The sequence below is a fragment of the Balaenoptera acutorostrata genome, chromosome 3, assembly GCF_949987535.1.
Source record: "Balaenoptera acutorostrata chromosome 3, mBalAcu1.1, whole genome shotgun sequence".
Lineage (NCBI taxonomy): Eukaryota > Metazoa > Chordata > Mammalia > Artiodactyla > Balaenopteridae > Balaenoptera > Balaenoptera acutorostrata.
The window spans coordinates 43,767,944-43,786,443 of record NC_080066.1 but is presented as its reverse complement, the minus strand read 5'-3'; the positions used below and the strand labels follow the sequence as shown (position 1 = coordinate 43,786,443).

The 18,500-nt window shown below is 37.2% G+C and overlaps 1 protein-coding gene across 12 annotated transcripts in view; it reads left to right on the top strand.

Moving 5' to 3' along the window:
- AKAP13 (A-kinase anchoring protein 13) overlaps positions 1–18,500 on the top strand; it is a 351,713-nt gene that overhangs the window by 242,402 nt on the left and 90,811 nt on the right. For all 12 annotated transcript variants that reach the window (XM_057541952.1, XM_057541951.1, XM_057541950.1 and 9 more), the window contains one exon: positions 13,942–14,017. In XM_057541952.1, the coding sequence (XP_057397935.1) occupies positions 13,942–14,017 (76 nt within the window). The remainder of the gene's footprint in view (positions 1–13,941; positions 14,018–18,500) is intronic.

The following is an 18,500-nucleotide window of genomic DNA, read 5'->3' as shown; positions in this document are numbered from 1 at the left end:
TTGAATTTGTTACAATATTGCTTCTGTTTTATGTTTTGTTTTTTTTTTTTTGGCCACAAGGCATGTGGGATCTTAACTCCTGGACCAGGGATCTAACCCGCATCCCCTGCATTGGAAGGCGAAGTCTTAACCACTGGACTGCCAGGGAAGTCCCTATTTAGTTTTTTTTTTTTTTAATAAAAGAAGGAAGGAAACAAATCTGAGGGTGCTTAGCATTGTGTCTTTATAGAATCTTCCTTTCCTAGAAAGTAACCAATAGATTAAAAAATACTTTCCATTTTAAAAGAATGGAAGGTTGAAAGTATATCTCATATACTCATATGAGGTACCATTCATACCTGCTAGTTTGGCTACAACCAAAACACAGACAAGAACAGTAACAAGTATTGGCAAGGGTGTGGAGAAATTAGAACACTCATACGTTGCTAGTGGGAATGTCAAATGGTGCAGCCACTCTGGAAAAGTCTGGCAGTTCCTCAAAATTTTAAACATAAAGTTATCATATGACACAGCAGTTCTACTCCTAGATGTATACCCAAGAGAAATGAAACACGTCCACAAAAAACTTGTATATGGATATTCATAACAGGATTATTCATAACAGCCAGCAAGTGAAAACAGCCCAAATGTCCATCAGCTGAAGAATAAATAAATAAAATGTGGGCATATCTATACAGTGGAACATTATTTGGCAGTAAGATTAAGTACTAATACATGCTAAGACACAGATGAACCTTGAAAGCCTCTTGCTAAGTGAAAGAAGCCAGTCACCAAAGACCTCATAATGTACAATTCCATTTATATGAAATGTCCAGAGTAGGCAAATCCATAGAGACAGAAAGTAGATTACTGATTGCCTAGAACTGGGTTTGGGGGTGGGTGGGGGTGGGTGGGGGTGTGTGACTACTACTCAGAGTTTCTTTTTGGTGCCATGAAAATATTCTAAAATTAGTTAGTGGTGATGGTTACACAGCTCTGTTAAATGGGTGAGTTTTAGAGTATATGAATTATATTTCAATAAAGGTCTTAAAATGCAAAATTACACACACACATACACACACAAAATGCAATGTGGTATCCTGGATTGGATCCTGGAACAGTAGAGAAGATTATTAGAAAAATGAATGAAATCCAGAGTCTGTAATTTAATTAATAGTAGCGTACCAGTGTTGGTTTCTTAGTATTGACAAATGTACTGTGATTATGTAACATTGAAGAAACTGGTGAGACCCTGTGTATGAGAACTCTGTACTATCCAAGTTTATAAAAATAAAAATTTTAAAGTAACACAGTCATTAAAGAAAATTCAGGAAGCTATGGAAAAATTAAAATGGATATTAGTTGTCTCTTTATGATAATTCAAGAATAACCACTCAGTGAAAAATTGAATCAGATTAGAGTTTTTCACCACATAGGTGTGATCATATCAAGAGATTTTTGGCTGCCACTGTGTTTAAATGTTTTAATACTGTTTAATATAGACTAATTTGTCAAAATGTGATGGGTCTGAGATTTTACCCTGCTTGTAAGGTACCAAGTTAGCCTGACAATTTCATGGCTGCTGGCTGACGTCACGGAACTCCTGGGTCAGAGACAGATGAATTTATTACTCATCGTTCAAAAAACACCATGAGCATCAGCTTCTCGTTGGTTCTTCTTGCTTCCCTAGTCTCACGGGGGCAATACGGAGGGGCCCAGGTAGATGCTCTGTCGCAGCTGAGGGACCCCAACCTTAGGAAACGTGAATTTTTACATTGGGCGGTAAGCCTACCTGACCTTTGCTCTGATTCAACACATCTGCCCTTTGCTTCAGAAAGAAACAATATCTCTATCTTCCAAGGCTGTTTGATACATAGACATTCTTGAAAAGATAGTCTAGAACAAAAGGACAGTCAGTGTCCTTTGCTTACAAGACATGCAGAAAAAGGGGAGACCCATGGGGAATTGCCTCCCATCACTAATATGTTCTCATCATGGTTATTCAGAAATTAGTGTATTTAGTTAGAGGTTTGATTTAATTTCAATTTCTTTCAGTATTTATTATATATTATTTTAAGTAATACTCTTAAATATTTTTATTTTTGTTAAATAATACATTATTTTAAATAAATATTTATGGATTATTTACATTATATGTTATTTTGCAAAATGTATAACTCACTTTCTGTAACACGCAAATGCCTAAAATTACATGAAAAGTGTAAAGTATTAGTCCCTCAAATATTGAAGGCAAGAACGTTCGGTTTACTTATTGGCTATGGAATGATGTGTGAAAAGGTGATGAAAAACATTCTCAGATAAAGAATTTTAACAAAGTTTCCTAAAATGTTGACTGAAGAGGTGTTGAAGGTCATGGAAAGGGAGAGAGCAATGTCGTGATAATTCAGAGCGGCTTGGCATTCTTCGCTGTTTAAAGGATCTGCTTTTTTATTTCTGTTACCTACTTAAATTTGTTGCTGTATTCATGGAGCAAAAGTACAGCAATTCTGGACTCTTGCTTTTCCTGTTAACAGAGAAACTTCACTGGAAGTGAACTTTGGCTCATTTCAAATGAGATGCAGTTCACAGTAAGAAAATCCTTCTCTAAATGGAAGATTTTTTTTAAAGAAAATTTGCTGCTTCGATTCTTTGAAAGATGTGGATAGGGTTTGTTAACATTACTGAATTTGAGGTTTCTTCCTTAGGCACATTCAAATTGCATTTTGAAAGGGGATATTTTGCATAATCCCAGGGAACCTGCTGGAGATTCTTTCCATTCAACATCACTTTCAAATTTTTGGCATCATTTTGTAGCACACCAGGAATTGAAACATTGATGGCCCCTGGTCCCCACCTCCTCTCCTCTCTAATGGTGAAAGAGCTGAAAGGAGCGAATGATTTGTTTTGTTTCATGGTTATTTGCAAGCAGCTTAATTCCTTGCATTTCTTCTTTGTCAAACAGTTGTAATTTGACAGAATGTCCCATAGCTTTCTACCTTATCCCACGTAGCATACTTAGTAAAACTGTTGGTCCCTCTCACCAATATAGTTTAGTATCTTCTCACCAAAGATCCGAAATTTACCAGTAGGTACACATGATATTGTAGAAACCGTTAAGTAAAATCATCTTTGAGCATTATAAATATTCAACTACTTAGTAATTTGTTTAGATACTCCTACTTATATTGTTTAGAATCCACTGACTGTTTCAGTGTTAATGAAACTAGAGGATTATAATGTTAAGGTGTTTGGGAGTGGTAAAAACTAAAATATAATATTATACTTCTCTTTTGGGGATACATTTTTTCACCTTTATTGTGATATAATTTATATACAATAAAACTCACCAATTTAAGTTCACAGTTTGATGAGTTTTGACAACTGTTTGAATTGTGTCATCACTGCCACAGTCGTGATAGGAACGTTTCCATCACCGCTGCAGTTCCCTCCCGTCCCCTTGCAGTCAGCCTCTTCCTGCAGTCCCTGTTGATCACTAATACGCTTTCTTGTATTAATTTCGCCTTTTCTAAGGTATTATATAAATGGAACCATACAGTAGGTAGTCTTTTTGTCTGGCTTTTTTCTTTTAATTTAACATAGTGATCCTGAGATTTGTCCATGTTGTTTGTATCAGTAGTTCATTCCTTCTGTTTCTGAGTCTATTGCATTGAATGCTGTATCACAATTTGTTTATCCATTTACCCATTGATGACAGTCTGGGCTGTTTTCAGTTTGGGGTTATCATGAATTCAGCTGCTATGAAATTCCAGTAAAAGTCTTTGTGTAAAGGTATATTTTGATTTTTGGGGGAGTAAATACCACAGTGGGATTGATTGCTATGTTGTCTATAAATATATGGTTGACTTTATAAGAAACTGCTAAACTGCTTTCTGAAGTGACTTACTATTTTGCCTTCTCCCAACAATGTTACCAGTGTTTCAGTTGCTCCATCTTTGGCAACACTTGGAATTATCAGTTTTTAATTTTAACCATTTGAATGGCTGTAGACTGTTATTTCCTTGTGGTTTTAATTTTCTTTTCCCTGATGATTAACGGTGTTCAGCATCTTCTCCTGTGTTTATTTGCCATTCATACATCTTCTTTGATGAAATGTTTAGTCAAATCTTTTACCTATTTGAAAAAGCATGTTGTTTGTCTTATGGCATTGTAAGAGGTTTTGTTGTTGTTGTTGTTATGTGTATTTTAATATTCTAATTACCAGTCCTTTAGAAGATAGATGTTTTGTAAATATTTTCTCCCAGTCTGTGGCTTGCCTTTTCATTTTCCTAACAATGCCTTTTGAGGAGCAAGACTTTAAAAGAATTTTGATGTAGTCAAATTTACAAGTTTTTTTTCATGCTTTTTTAATGCATGCTAGGAAATCTTTGCCTAACCCAGTGTCACAAAAAACATTCCCCTGTTTTCTTTTAGAAGTTTTGTTGTTTTAAGTTTAACATTTAGATATATTTTGAGCTCATTTTTATAGACAATATGAAGTTTGAGATTTGAGGGAGATTTATTTGTTTGTTTTCACATGAACACCCAATTTTTGCAACATCATTTGTTAAAAACCTATTCTTTCCTCATTGGAATACCTAGACATCTTTGTCAAACATGAGTAGGTCATATCTGTGAAGGTCTATTTGTGGATTCTCTCTTGTTCTTTCGATCTGTATGCCTGTCTTTATACCAGTACAAAACTGGCTTTATTAATATAGCCTTTTTTAAAAATAAATTGATTGATTGATTTTTGGCTGCGCTGGGTCTTCGTTGCTGTGCGTGGGCTTTCTCTAGTTGCAGCGAGCAGGGGCTACTCTTTGTTGTGGTACACGGGCTTCTCCTTGTGGTGGCTTCTCTTTGTTGCGGAACACGGGCTCTAGGCACGCGGGCTTCAGTAGTTGTGGCATGCAGGCTCAGTAGTTGTGGCTCGCAGGCTCTAGAGCGCAGGCTCAGTAGTGGTGGCGCATGAGCTTAGTGGGATCGTGCCGGACCAGGGCTTGAACCCATGTCCCCTGCATTGGCAGGCGGATTCTTAACCACCTCACCACCAGGGGAGCCACAATATAGCTTTTCTTTTTTCTTCTTTTTTTTAGGGGAGGGTATGGATTTTATTTAATCTGTTTGTTTTTGTTTTTGTTTTGTTTTGTTTTTTGAGTTTAAAATTTTTTAATTTTAGCATTCCAAAAGCTAAAGCTATTAACAATACAAAAACAAATACTTCACTGAACTAAAACCTTCACTATCTCTACATTTTGGGAAATTATCTGAACTTCTAAAAGTACTTTTTTTTTTAAATTTTTTTATACAGCAGGTTCTTATTAGTTATCCATTTTATACACATCAGTGTATACATGTCATTCCCAATCTCCCAATTCATCCCACCACCACCCCCGCCGCTTTCCCCCCTTGGTGTCCATACGTTTGTTCTCTACATCTGTGTCTCAATTTCTGCCCTGCAAACCGGTTCATCTGTACTATTTTTCTAGGTTCCCCATATACGCATTAAGATACGATATTTGTTTTTCTCTTTCTGACTTACTTCCTGTATGACAGTTTCTAGATCCATCCACGTCTCTACAAATGACCCAATTTCGTTCCTTTTTATGGCTGAGTAATTCCATTATATATGTGTACCACATCTTCTTTATCCATTCGTCTGTCGATGGGCATTTAGGTTGCTTCCATGACCTGGCTATTGTAAATAGTGCTGCAATTAACATTGGGGTGCATGTGTCTTTTTGAGTTACGGTTTTCTCTGGGTATATGCCCAGTAGTGGGATTGCTGGGTCATATGGTAATTCTATTTTCAGTTTTTTAAGGAACCTCCATATTGTTCTCCATAGTGGCTGTATCCATTTACATTCCCACCAACAGTGCAAGAGGGTTCCCTTTTCTCCACACCCTCTCCAGCATTTGTTGTTTGTAGATTTTCTGATGATGCCCATTCTGACTGGTGTGAGGTGATACCTCATTGTAGTTTTGATTTGCATTTCTCTAATAATTAGTGATGTTGAGCAGCTTTTCATGTGCTTCTTGGCCATCTGTATGTCTTCTTTGGAGAAATATCTATTTAGGTCTTCTGCCCATTTTTGGATTGGGTTGTTTGTTTTTTTAATATTGAGCTGCATGAGCTGTTTATATATTTCGGAGATTAATCCTTTGTCTGTTGATTCGTTTGCAGATATTTTCTGCCGTTTCTGAGGGTTGTCTTTTCGTTTTGTTTGTAGTTTCCTTTGCTTTGCAAAAGCTTTTAAGTTTCATTAGGTCGCATTTGTTTATTTTTGTTTTTCTTTCCATTACTCTAGGAGGTGGATCAAAACAGATCTTGCTGTGATTTATGTCAAAGAGTGTTCTTCCTATGTTTTCCTCTAAGAGTTTTATAGTGTCTGGTCTTACATTTACGTTTCTAATCCATTTTGAGTTTATTTTTGTGTATGGTATTAGGGAGTGTTCTAATTTCATTCTTTTACATATAGCTCTCCAGTATTCCCAGCACCAGTTATTGAAGAGACTGTCTTTTCTCCATTGTATATCCTTGCCTCCTTTGTCATAGATTAGTTGACCGTAGGTGTGTGGGTGTATCTCTGTGATTTCTATCCTGTTCCATTGATCTATATTTCTGCTTTTGTGCCAGTACAATATTGTCTTGATTACTGTAGCTTTGTAGTATAGTCTGAAGTCAGGGAGTCTGATTCCTCCAGCTCTGTTTTTTTCCCTCAAGACTGCTTTGGCTATTCAGGGTCTTTTGTGTCTCCATACAAATTTCAAGATTTTTTGTTCTAGTTCCGTAAAAAATGCCATTGGTGATTTGATAGGGATTGCGTTGAATCTGTAGGTTGCTTTGGGTAGTATAATCATTTTCACAATGTTGATTCTTCCAATCCAAGAACATGGTATATCTCTCCATCTGTTTATATCATCTTTAATTTCTTTCATCAGTGTCTTACAGTTTTCTACATATAAGAGTCTTTTGTCTCCCTAGGTAGGTTTATTCCCAGGTATTTTATTCTTTTTGTTGCAGTGGTAAATGGGAGTGTTTCCTTAATATCTCTTTCAGATTTTTCATCATTAGTTTATAGGAATGCAAGAGATTTCTGTGCATTAACTTTGTATCCTGCAACTTTACCAAATTCACTGATTAGCTCTAGTAGTTTTCTGGTGGCATCTTTAGGATTCTCTATCTTTAGTATCACGTCATCTGCAAACAGTGACAGTTTTACTTCTTCATTTCCAATTTGTATTCCTTTTATTTCTTTTTCTTCTCTGATTGCTGTGGCTAGGACTTCCAAAACTATGTTGAATAATAGTGGTGAGAGTGGACATCCTTGTCTTGTTCCTGATCTTAGAAGAAATGCTTTCAGTTTTTCACCATTGAGAATGAGGTTTGTTTTGTATTTGTCGTGTATGGCCTTTATTATGTTGAGGTAAGTTCCCTCTATGCCCACTTTCTGGAGAGTTTTTATCATAAATCAGTGTTGAATTTTGTCAAAAGCTTTTTCTGCAACTATTGAGATGATCATATGGTTTTTATTCTTCAATTTGTTAATATGGTGTATCACGTTGATTGATTTGCATATATTGACGAATCCTTGCATCCCTGGGATAAATCCCACTTGATCATGGTGTATGATCCTTTTAATGTGTTGTTGGATTCTGTTTGCTAGTATTTTGTTGAGGATTTTTGCATCTATATTCATCAGAGATATTGGTCTGTAATTTTCTTTTTTTTAGTATCTTTGTCTGCTTTTGGTATCAGGGTGATGGTGGCCTCATAGAATGAGTTTGGGAGTGTTCCTTCCTCTGCACTTTTTTGGAAGAGTTTGAGAGGGATGGATGTTAGCTCTTCTCTGAATGTTTGATAGAATTCACCTGTGAAGCCATCTGGTCCTAGACTTCTGTTTGTTGGAGGGTTTTTAATCACAGTTTCAATTTCATTATGTGTGATTGGTCTGTTCATATTTTCTATTTCCTCCTGGTTCAGTCTTGGAAGGTTATACCTTTCTAAGAATTTGTCCATTTCTTCCAGGTTGTCCATTTTATTGGCATAGAGTTGCTTGTAGTAGTCTCTTAGGATGCTTTGTATTTCTGAGGTGTCTGTTGTAACTTCTCCTTTTTCATTTCTAATTTTATTGTTTGAGTCCTCTCCCTCTTTTTCTTGATGAGTCTGGCTAATGGTTTATCAATTTTGTTTATCTTCTCAAAGAACCAGCTTTTAGTTTTATTGATCTTTGCTGTTGTTTTCTTGGTTTCTATTTCATTTATTTCTGCTCTGATCTTTATGATTTCTTTCCTTCTGCTAACTTTGGGTTTTGTTTGTTCTTCTTTCTCTAGTTCCTGTAGGTGTAAGGTTAGATTGTTTATTTGAGATTTTTCTTGTTTCTTGAGGTAGGCTTGTATAGCTATAAACTTCCCTCTTAGAACCGCTTTTGCTGCATCCCGTAGGTTTTGGACCGTCATGTTTTTGTTGTCATTTGTCTCTAGGTATTTTTTTATTTCCTCTTTGATTTCTTCAGTGATCTCTTGGTTATTTTGTAACGTATTGTTTAGCCTCCGTGTGTTTGTGATTTTTACGTTTTTTTTCCTGTAATTCATTTCTAATCTCATAGTGTTGTGTTCAGAAAAGATGCTTGATATGATTTCAATTTTCTTAAATTTACTGAGGCTTGATTTGTGACCCAAAATGTGACCTATCCTGGAGAATGTTCCATGCGCACTTGAGAAGAAAGTGTAATCTGCTGTTTTTGGATGGAATGTCCTATAAATATCAATTAAATCTATCTGGTCTATTGTGTCATTTAAAGCTTGTGTTTCCTTATTAATTTTCTTTTTGGATGATCTGTCCATTGGTGTAAGTGAGGTGTTGAAGTCCCCCACTGTTACTGTGTTACTGTCGATTTCCTCTTTTATAGCAGTTAGCAGTTGCCTTATGTATTGAGATGCTCCTATGTTGGGTGCACGTATATTTATAATTGTTATATCTTCTTCTTGGATTGATCCCTTCATCATTATGTAGTGTCCTTCCTTGTCTCTTGTAACATTCTTTATTTTAAAGTCTATTTTATCTGATATGAGTATAACTACTCCAGCTTTCTTTTGATTTCCATTTGCATGGAATATCTTTTTCCTTCCCCCCACTTTCAGTCTGAATGTGTCACTAGGTCTGAAGTGGGTCTCTTGTAGACAGCATATATATGAGTCTTGTTTTTGTATCCATTCAGCAAGCCTGTGTCTTTTGATTGGAGCATTTAAATCCATTCACGTTTAAGGTAATTACAGATATGTATGTTCCTATTACCATTTTCTTAATTGTTATGGGTTTGTTTTTGTAGGTCCTTTTCTTCTCTTGTGTTTCACACTTAGAGAAATTCCTTTAGCATTTGTTGTTTCGTGGTGCCGGTTTGGTGGTGCTGAATTCTCTTAGCTTTTGCTTGTCTGTAAAGCTTTTGATTTCTCCGTCAAATCTGAATGAGACCCTTGCCAGGCAGAGTAATCTTGGTTGTAGGTTCTTCCCTTTCATCACTTTAAATATATCATGCCACTCCCTTCTGGCTTGTAGAGTTTCTGCTGAGAAGTCAGCTGTTAACCTTATGGGAGTTTCCTTGTATGTTATTTGTCGTTCTTCCCTTGTTTGCTTTCAGTAATTTTTGTTTGTCTTTAACTTTTGCCAGTTTGATTACTATGTGTCTCAGTGTGTTTCTCCTTGGGTTTATTCTGCCTGTGACTCTCTGCGCTTCCTGGACATGGGTGGCTCTTTGCTTTCCCATGTTAGGGAAGTGTTCGACTATAATCTCTTCAGATATTTTCTCGGGTCCTTTCTCTCTTCTCCTTCTGGGACTCCTATAATGCAAAAGTTGTTGTGTTTAATGTTGTCACAGAAGTCTCTTAGGCTGTCTTCTTTTTTTTCATTCTTTTTTCTTTATTTTGTTCCGTGGCAGTGCATTCCAGCATCCTGTTTTCCAGGTCACTTATCCGTTCTTCTGCCTCAGTTATTCTGCTATTGATTCCTTCTAGTGTATTTTTCATTTCGGTTATTGTATTGTTCATCTCTGTTTGTTTGTTCTTTAATTCTTCTAGGTGTTTGTTCTTTAATTCTTCTAGGTCTTTGATAAACATTTCTTGCATCTTCTTGATCTTTGCCTCCATTCTTTTTCCGAGGTCCTGATCATCTTCACTATCATTATTCTGAATTCTTTTTCTGGAGGGTTGCCTATCTCCACTTCATTTAGTTGTTTTTCTGGGGTTTTATCTTGTTCCTTCATGTGATTCATAGCCCTCTGCCCTTTCATCTTGTCTGTTCTTCTGTGATTGTGGTTTTTGTTCCACAGGCTGCAGGGTTGTAGTTCTTCTTGCTTCTGCTGGTGGATGAGGCTATCTATGAGGGTTGTGCAAGTTTCCTGATAGGAGCGACTGGTGGTGAGTAGTGCTGGGTGTTGCTCTGTTGGGAAGAGCTCAGTAAAACTTCAGTCTGCTTGTCTGCTGATGGATGAGACTATCTATGAGGCTTGTGCAAGTGTCCTGATAGGAGGGACTGGTTGTGGGTAGCACTGGGTGTTACTCTGTTGGGCAGAGCTCAGTAAAACTTCAGTCTGCTTGTCTGCTGATGGGTGGAGCTGGATTCCCTCCCTGTTGGTTGTTTGGCCTGAGGCAACCCAACACTGGAGCCTACCCAGGCTCTTTAGTGGGGCTAATGACGGACTCTGGGAGGGCTCACGCCAAGGAGTACTTCCCAGAACTTCTGCTACCAGTGTCCTTGTCCTCATGGTGAGCCACAGCCGCCGCCCGCCTCTGCAGGAGACCCTCCAACACTAGCAGATAAGTCTGGTTCAGTCTCCTATGGGATCACTGCTCCATCCCCTGGGTCCTGATGCACACACCACTTTGTGTGTACCCTCCATGAGTGGAGTCTCTGATTCCCCCAGTCCTGTCCAAGTCCTGCAGTCAAGTCCCGCTACCTTTCAAAGTCTGATTCTCTAGGAATTCCTCCTCCCATTGCCGGACCCCCAGGTTGGGAAGCCTGACGTGGGGCTCAGAACCTTTACTCCAGTGGGTGGAATTCTGTGGTATAAGTGTTCTCCAGTTTGTGAGTCACCCGGCAGTTATGGGATTTGATTTTATTGATTGCGCCCCTCCTACCGTCTCATTGTGGCTTCTCCTTTGTCTTTGGATGTGGGGTATGTTTTTTGGTGAGTTCCAGTGTCTTCCTGACGATGCTTGTTCAGCAGTTAGTTGTGATTCCAGTGCTCTCGCAAGAGGGACTGAGCGCACGTCCTTTTACTCTGCCATCCTGAACCAATCTCCCATAAAAGCTTTTATAGTAAGTCTTGAGATCAAGTAGTGATGAATTGGGGAGAATTAACAATTTAACAGAATTGAGTTTTCTGATTTATGAACATGGTGTCTCTATTTAAGCCTGCTTTAATTTTTCTTAGTAGTGTCTTGCAGTGTTTAGAGTACAAGTCTTGCTCATATTTTATTAAATTTATGCCTAATTATTTTATATTTCTTGATGCTATTGTAAATTATATTACCTTTGTTTTTAACTTCAATTTTTAATTGTTCACTCCTAATATATAGGACTAGTATTAATTTTTTTTTTTGTACATTGACTTTATAACCTTCAGCTTTGCTAAACTCATTTATTCTAGTAGCATTTTTGTAGATTCCTTGAGATTTTCTCCATAGATAATCATGCCATCTATGAATGAAGTAGTAAAATTACTTCTTTTCTACACCTATGCATTTTATTTCTTTTTCTGCTTTACTGCATTGGCTAGAACCTCCTGTACATATTGAATAACAGTGCTGAGAGTGGACATTCTTGCCTTGTTTTTGATCTCAGAGTGAAGTATCAGGATTTTTTAAATAGATGCACTTTATCAGGTTGAGGAATTTCCTTTCTGTTTTCAGTGTTCTATGAGTTTTAGATGTTGAATTTTGCCAAATTCTTTTCTGCATCTCTTGATAATCGTTGGTTTGTGGGAGGTTTTGGTCTGTTAATAAATTGATTTTCAAATGTTAAACCAACCTTGCTTTACTGGGATGAATTTGGTCACGATGTTTATCTTTTTTCTGTATTGCTGGATTCATTTTCCTAACTTTTGTTCAGGATTTTTTCGTCTATGTTCCTGAGGATATTGATTTATAATTTTCTTATGTCTTTGTCTAGTTTTGGTGTCAGGGTAATGCTGCGCTTATAAAATGAGCTGTATATTGTTCCCTCCTCTTTTGTTTTCCTTAGGAGTTGGTGTAGAATTGCTATTATTTCTTCCTTAAATGTCTGGTGCCATTCACCTCTTAAGTCATCTGGGCCTGGAGTTTTCCTTACAGGAAGGTTTTAAACTATGTATTCAACGTCTTTAATAGAATAAGGGTGTTCAGATTATCTGTATGTTCTTGAAAGAATTTTGGTAGTTTGTGTCTTTCATGAAATGCTTCCATTTCATCTAACTTGTTGTATTTCTTGTTCGTAATATTGATATTTCCTTATTATCCTTTCAGTGTCTGTAGGATCTGTAGTGATGTCCCCCTTTAAATTCTTGATACTGGTAATTTTTAACTTAGAATTCTTTTCTTGGTCAATCTAGTTAAAGTTTTACTGATATCAGTAAACTGATCTTCTAAGGATCCAGCTTTTGATCTTATTGATTTTATTTTTCTATTTTCTCTTTCACTGATTTCTGCTCTTTGTTTTACTTATCATGTTTGCTTTGTGTTAATTTTGTTCTCTTTCTGAGTTCTTAAGGTGGAAGCCTAGATCACTGATTTGAGACATTTCTTTTCTAGTACAGGGATTTAATATTATAAATTTTGCTCTATGCATTATTTTGGCTGTATGTCACAAATTTTCATATGTGGTATTTCTATTTTTATTCAGCTTGAAATATTTTCTGATATTTAATGTTTCCTTAAGATTTCTTTTTAGAAGTTTTTTTAAAAAATTTTTTAAATATTGGGTTTTTCCAGACATCTTTTTGATTTTGGTTTCTAATTTGATATTGTTGTGGTCAAAGAGCATGTTTAATATGATTTTAATCCTCAAATTTGAGACTTGTGTTATACGACAAAATATATTCTATCTTGGTGAACATACCATGTGCATTTGAAAAGAATGTGTATTCTATTGTTGGGTAAAAGGCTCAGTTATGTTGATTAAATCAAATTGGTTGATGATGTTTTCCAAGTTCTTTATGTATATTCTTGCTGATTTTGTGTCTACCTGTTTTATCAATTACTGAGAGAAGGCTGTTGAAATCTCTAATGGTAGTTTTAAAAATTACATTATTTTTAATCTAATGAAAGTAGAAAGTTATAATGTTAAGATGGTTTGGAGTTGTAAAGGCTAAATTAAAAAAAAATGTTTTAGGGCGGGTGTATGTGCTTCTTAATATGCTTTAGAATCACATAGGTTTGTATTCCATTCCCAGTCCCGCCATTTATTACCTTAGCAACTCCTCCAAGCCAAGCTATTCTTTGGATAGAGATATTACAAACTTCTTGGAGCTAGTGTGGGGATTAAATGCAATAATATATGTAGAATTCTTAACCTGATGCCCAACATACAGTAATTCTTGAATAAATAGGAATTATTTTTGCATTTTCTAAGTTGCAACCTAGGATGTGAAATGCATATTTCAATATTTGATCCTTTTCACCTGTTAACTTATGTTTCTTTTTTATTTCACCATTGGCCTGCACCATGATCTTCCTCTTTGTATATCTTTTTTCCTCTTGCTTTTATATGCCTAACTTTTACTGACAGTTTCTTTAGAGTCTTAATTGAATATAGATTGCCTTGTTGTGTTGTGAAAAAGGTTTTTTCTTGACATAATTTTACCCACTTTGCAGTAAAATATTAAAGAAAAAGATAGGAGTGTTGGTGTGGTAGATATACTTGAAACAGCTGTATAAACATCCCACACTACTTCACTGTCTGAAACTCAATCTCTTTTTCTTTTTCTTCAGATAAACCGAGAAAGCTGGTGTACCATTGAGCCATGCCCAGATGCAGCATCTCTTTTGGCTCCCACGCAGAGCCCAGGTACGCAGGGATTCTCCAACTTCCAATTTGCTTGAATGACTGCATCCAAAATGTCCATTTTCTAGAGCCACAGTCCCACTCTAATAACAGATTGTTTGATTTCAAGGTCTGTCCTTCATGAGCATTATGGGATAAATCAGAAGAAGGGGTGTACGTGATTTGGGTTTGTAGGCATTTTGTCTCAGAGTTGAAAATGAACATGTAATTACCTAAATTTCACTTCAGTATTAAGTTTTCACATGTGGCTTTATGATTTATTAATTCATCTGTGAAGGCATATGTGCTGTGCATGTATGTACATGTGATAAAGGTTTCTTAATATGATAAAACTATAAATATGTATTATTAAGGACTAATCCTGGGGCTCTCGATTTTGGCTATGCATTGAAATTATCTAGGGAGCTTTAAAAATGTAGTGATCTCTGGGTCCTGCCCCTAGGGATTCTGATTTAATTGGGCTAGGGTGTGGTCTGGGCATCAGAATCTTTAAAAGCTCTGTTGGTTCCTCTGCTTTGTAGTCAAGATTGAGATCCATAATCTTTGGAAGTATTGTCAGCAGTTGAGTGTTTCCTTAAGCACCCATGAGGTATTAGTAACATTGGGTGAGGGTAAAATGCTCTTAAGACCTTGCTGGTTAATGACACAGCACATGATCTGTGGTTAGTTAGGAATCCCAACTTTTTATCCAAGTTTAGCCACTAATTCACTGTGACGTAAGGTACGTTCCCTAATGTCTATGTGCTCTATTGTCTTCCATCCCTAAAGCCTTACTGGCCTTTCTTTAAGGGAAGAGTCCGAATGACCTGGTGAGTAACTGAAGTCTCTGTGACTGTTCTTGCAACTGGTAATTTGCATTTTGGGCTCTTGAGTCGACTTTACCCAACAAAACCTCTGTTAACCTTCCCGATTTTCACTGACCTGCTTTAAAAATTACCGAGTTTTCATTTACTGGTCCTTTTAGAGACAGTTTAGCTGTGGATGTCCTGCAGTAGTATTAAATTTAAAGACAAATGGTTCAAATTCTCTATCTCCAGAGAAGTTTCCTACAGATTCTCAATCCTCTGACTTTGCTCCAAAGGAAGTGTCAGAACAATTATGAAAAGTTTTTTTCTATTTTTCTCTCATGTGGAGAAAGAGGTTAAAGGATATTATTATGCTGTAGTTGTGTTTCGGGTCTCCGAATATTATAAGACTGACCTTGTTCACAGATTTAACTTATATTTTCCCCATCTCTCCCCCTAGAATCTTCTACTTAAAAGTACAGTACTTACTATGTTTTGGTTCTTTAAGCTGTTTGGGGCCTTTTCTAAAAGTGTAATTACTCTCAACCACTCAAGCAGTGAAACTGTCTGCTATGTAGAGGTTGCCTCATAATTTGAATATTCACAGGAAGTTTCTTCACATGCTGCAGTTTATTTTACTCGTTTAAGGAAATGAATTTTGAACCCCTGAGCATTTTCCCCAGGGCATAATCTTGAATTTTGTTGACCTTTTCCATACCCCAGCCCCCAAAAGACTTTGATCTTTTTAGAGTGATTCTTTTTAAACTTCAGTTTATCAAAACCCAACATCTGGATTATGCTTCTGAACTTCAGACCTGAGATTTTTATTTTAGGCATAGTTTTTTGTGAATTCTAGGTACTTTCAGTCATGTAGGTTTCTTTCTTTTACTTTTAAACACAGCTCAAGAGAGCAATAGTATTAGACTAAATAAGATAGTAACATTTAAAATCACTTTGTATACTCTTCAGTCCAGGATAAATGCAAACCTATTTAAATAGAAATAAGTACAGATGCATTATGGTTAACATGGTTCAGCAAAGCCCAGTGAGTGGGCTGCTGGTAAGTTTTCCTACCCTTCCCCAACTATAATTTGTTTACATATGTATAATTGAAACCTAAAAGACTAGATAGCACTTTAAAAGTGCACATTTTGTTAGCTTTTAAAAAGCTAGTGGCTCAGGACACAAAAGTTATAGACAGATTTATATATGGGTCATAAAATGGGGCTGGCCCACCTCAAGGTGTAATGTCCTTACTGGATACTTGTCAAATCGCACGTTACAGGTTAATGAAGCCTTAACTCCATTAGGCATGTTTATCGCATGCCTGCTGTGTCCTCAGGGGCGGAGTTCTGGTTACTCTATGTATAAATTATTTCTAACCATCCCTACAACTATTTTAGGGAGGTACAAATCATCCCATGTCATTGGTATGGAAATGGAGACTTAGAGGGTCAAATTCCTTCTTGCCTGGGATCTTTTTGCTATAAGTATTCAGATCCAGATTTGAGCCACATCAGCCTCACTCTGAAACCAATGATCACTCGTTCCTGTTGATACCTTTGTTTGCTGCTCCTCTTTATTCCTTAGGAAGGGAGCATGTAAGAAGAAAGGAAAGATTTCATCCATTTTGAAAACTTGTCAACACATGTGAAATGGGGTATAGATTAGCTCTGCCTTAGGGTCCCCCCCACTTCCATTTGTGGGGTTTCATAATGTCTTAAGGTCCTTTTCTCTCCCTTGTTCCTTGTTTTCATAGTCTTCCCTCCGCCCCAGCTCACCAACCAACATTGTATCACAGCAGCAGATTCTCATCCCAGACTTGGTTTGTGGTCCCTTGTAGTGCTGGCTTGGATTTATTTTCTGGGTGAGGTATTCCTGCCAGGGCTGAGTCTGGATCTTCCCCGTGGATTTTCCATTAGAATGTCTTGAGCTGCTCTGTTTCCCAGGTCTGGAATTGGGACGTGGTCTGTTTGACTGCCAGCTGGACAGCTAGCACCTTAGCATAGTTGCTGCGGCAGCCCTTTCTTTCCTTGGCCAGTCCCCCTATTTTCCCCTCAACCATGGAGTGGAGTTTTTGATTTTTCCAAGTGGGGAAAAGGTGTGGGGGGAACAAGTAGAAAAATCACAGCCACCAGCTCCACCTAAGTTAGTACATACTCTGGGATGTGGGAAAACAGGGACCAGAACTCCAGAATCCCCATGATTTCCAGTCTTTGAAAGGCCTTTGAAAGGCAAGGTTATTCCCATTAACTAACACACTCAGAGATAGTTTGGACCAAGACTGAAATGGACCAAGGTAATTTTTTCTTTAACTGAAACATTTTCAGATTAATCTGCGGGCCGTGCCTCTATTCCTATGGCATCCTTTCTGTACTTCTGTGTTGAAATTACCTCTTAATATATTCATTTCTACTACAAAATTGTAAACTACTCCCCCCCACCACATACACACAAACATTAGACATCTCTTTTTATTTGGATAATTCCCAGTACCTAGTCAAATGCCTAACTAATAGAAAAGGTAATTTTATTGACAAGTGATTCATGACCTGTATCAGTGCAGTGCCTCTTTGACCCTTCCTCTAAGATTCCTGGCTAATGCAGGGCAAATTATTTATTTATTGATGATCAATTATTAGTTAATTTAGGTAAGAAAAACTTCCTCTTCTCATTATCTCTGAACACAGACCTGTACACACACACACACACACACACACACACATACACATGCACACACACACACACATTTATTGTCTAAGCATAGACTGTAAGAATTAAAAGAGACATTAGGGGTCGTCTAGTTCAGTCTCCACTTCCACTTCTGCGCAGACAGCTTTTTCGAAATGTCTTGCCACGGTCACTCAACCTTTGCTCCAGCCCTTCTGGTGAACAAGCCTCATGACTTTATAAGGCTGCCAGCCTGTGGCCCGAAGCCCCCTTATAGTGAAGCTCTGGCTTCCACTTGGCGGACTTTGTTCTCCCTCCTGAATGGCACAGGGCAAATCTGCAGCCATCCTCAGACACATTTTCTTCAAGCTCCTCTGCAACCTGAATGCATCTCAGGTGTTTCCACTCATGGTGACCTCATTACCATGCATGCATTTTTGTTTATCAGTGTTTTAATTTAATTTATCAATATTTAGGAACAAACACAACCGTATAGGTGCAGTGTTGGTGGCACATACTGGCCAGACTGTCCCCATTTTGGATTTGGGTGCATTGTCTATTAATAGAGCCTAAAACTATTAGTATTTCTGTTTGTTTTGCCATAACCTTGTATTGTCAACTCCTCTTGAATTTGCTTTCAAGCAAAACCTCCAGGTAGAGTTCTCATGAACTGCTAGGTAGCCAGGTTATCTACTCTGTCCCTCATCATTTAGTATCACCTGCAGGTTTGATAAACATACGTATGCTTTTCCAAATCATGCATAATGCTAACTAGAATGGAAACGCTTCATTCTTCAAAACTTCTTGAAGGAGGTTGATATCTTTCTTGGTTTCACTATGTACATAGAGATATTTTTATCTGCTGTCATCAGGTCACATGTCCTTTTTGTTTACAGAGTTAAAGAAGAGAATGGGTTAAATACTTTGCTAATTTAAGCATACAGATCTTTAGAATCCCTAGATGTACCAATGTAATATTTCTATCAAGGCCCCCTCTGTCTGGTTCACCAGAGTCCATATCCTAGTTGTTG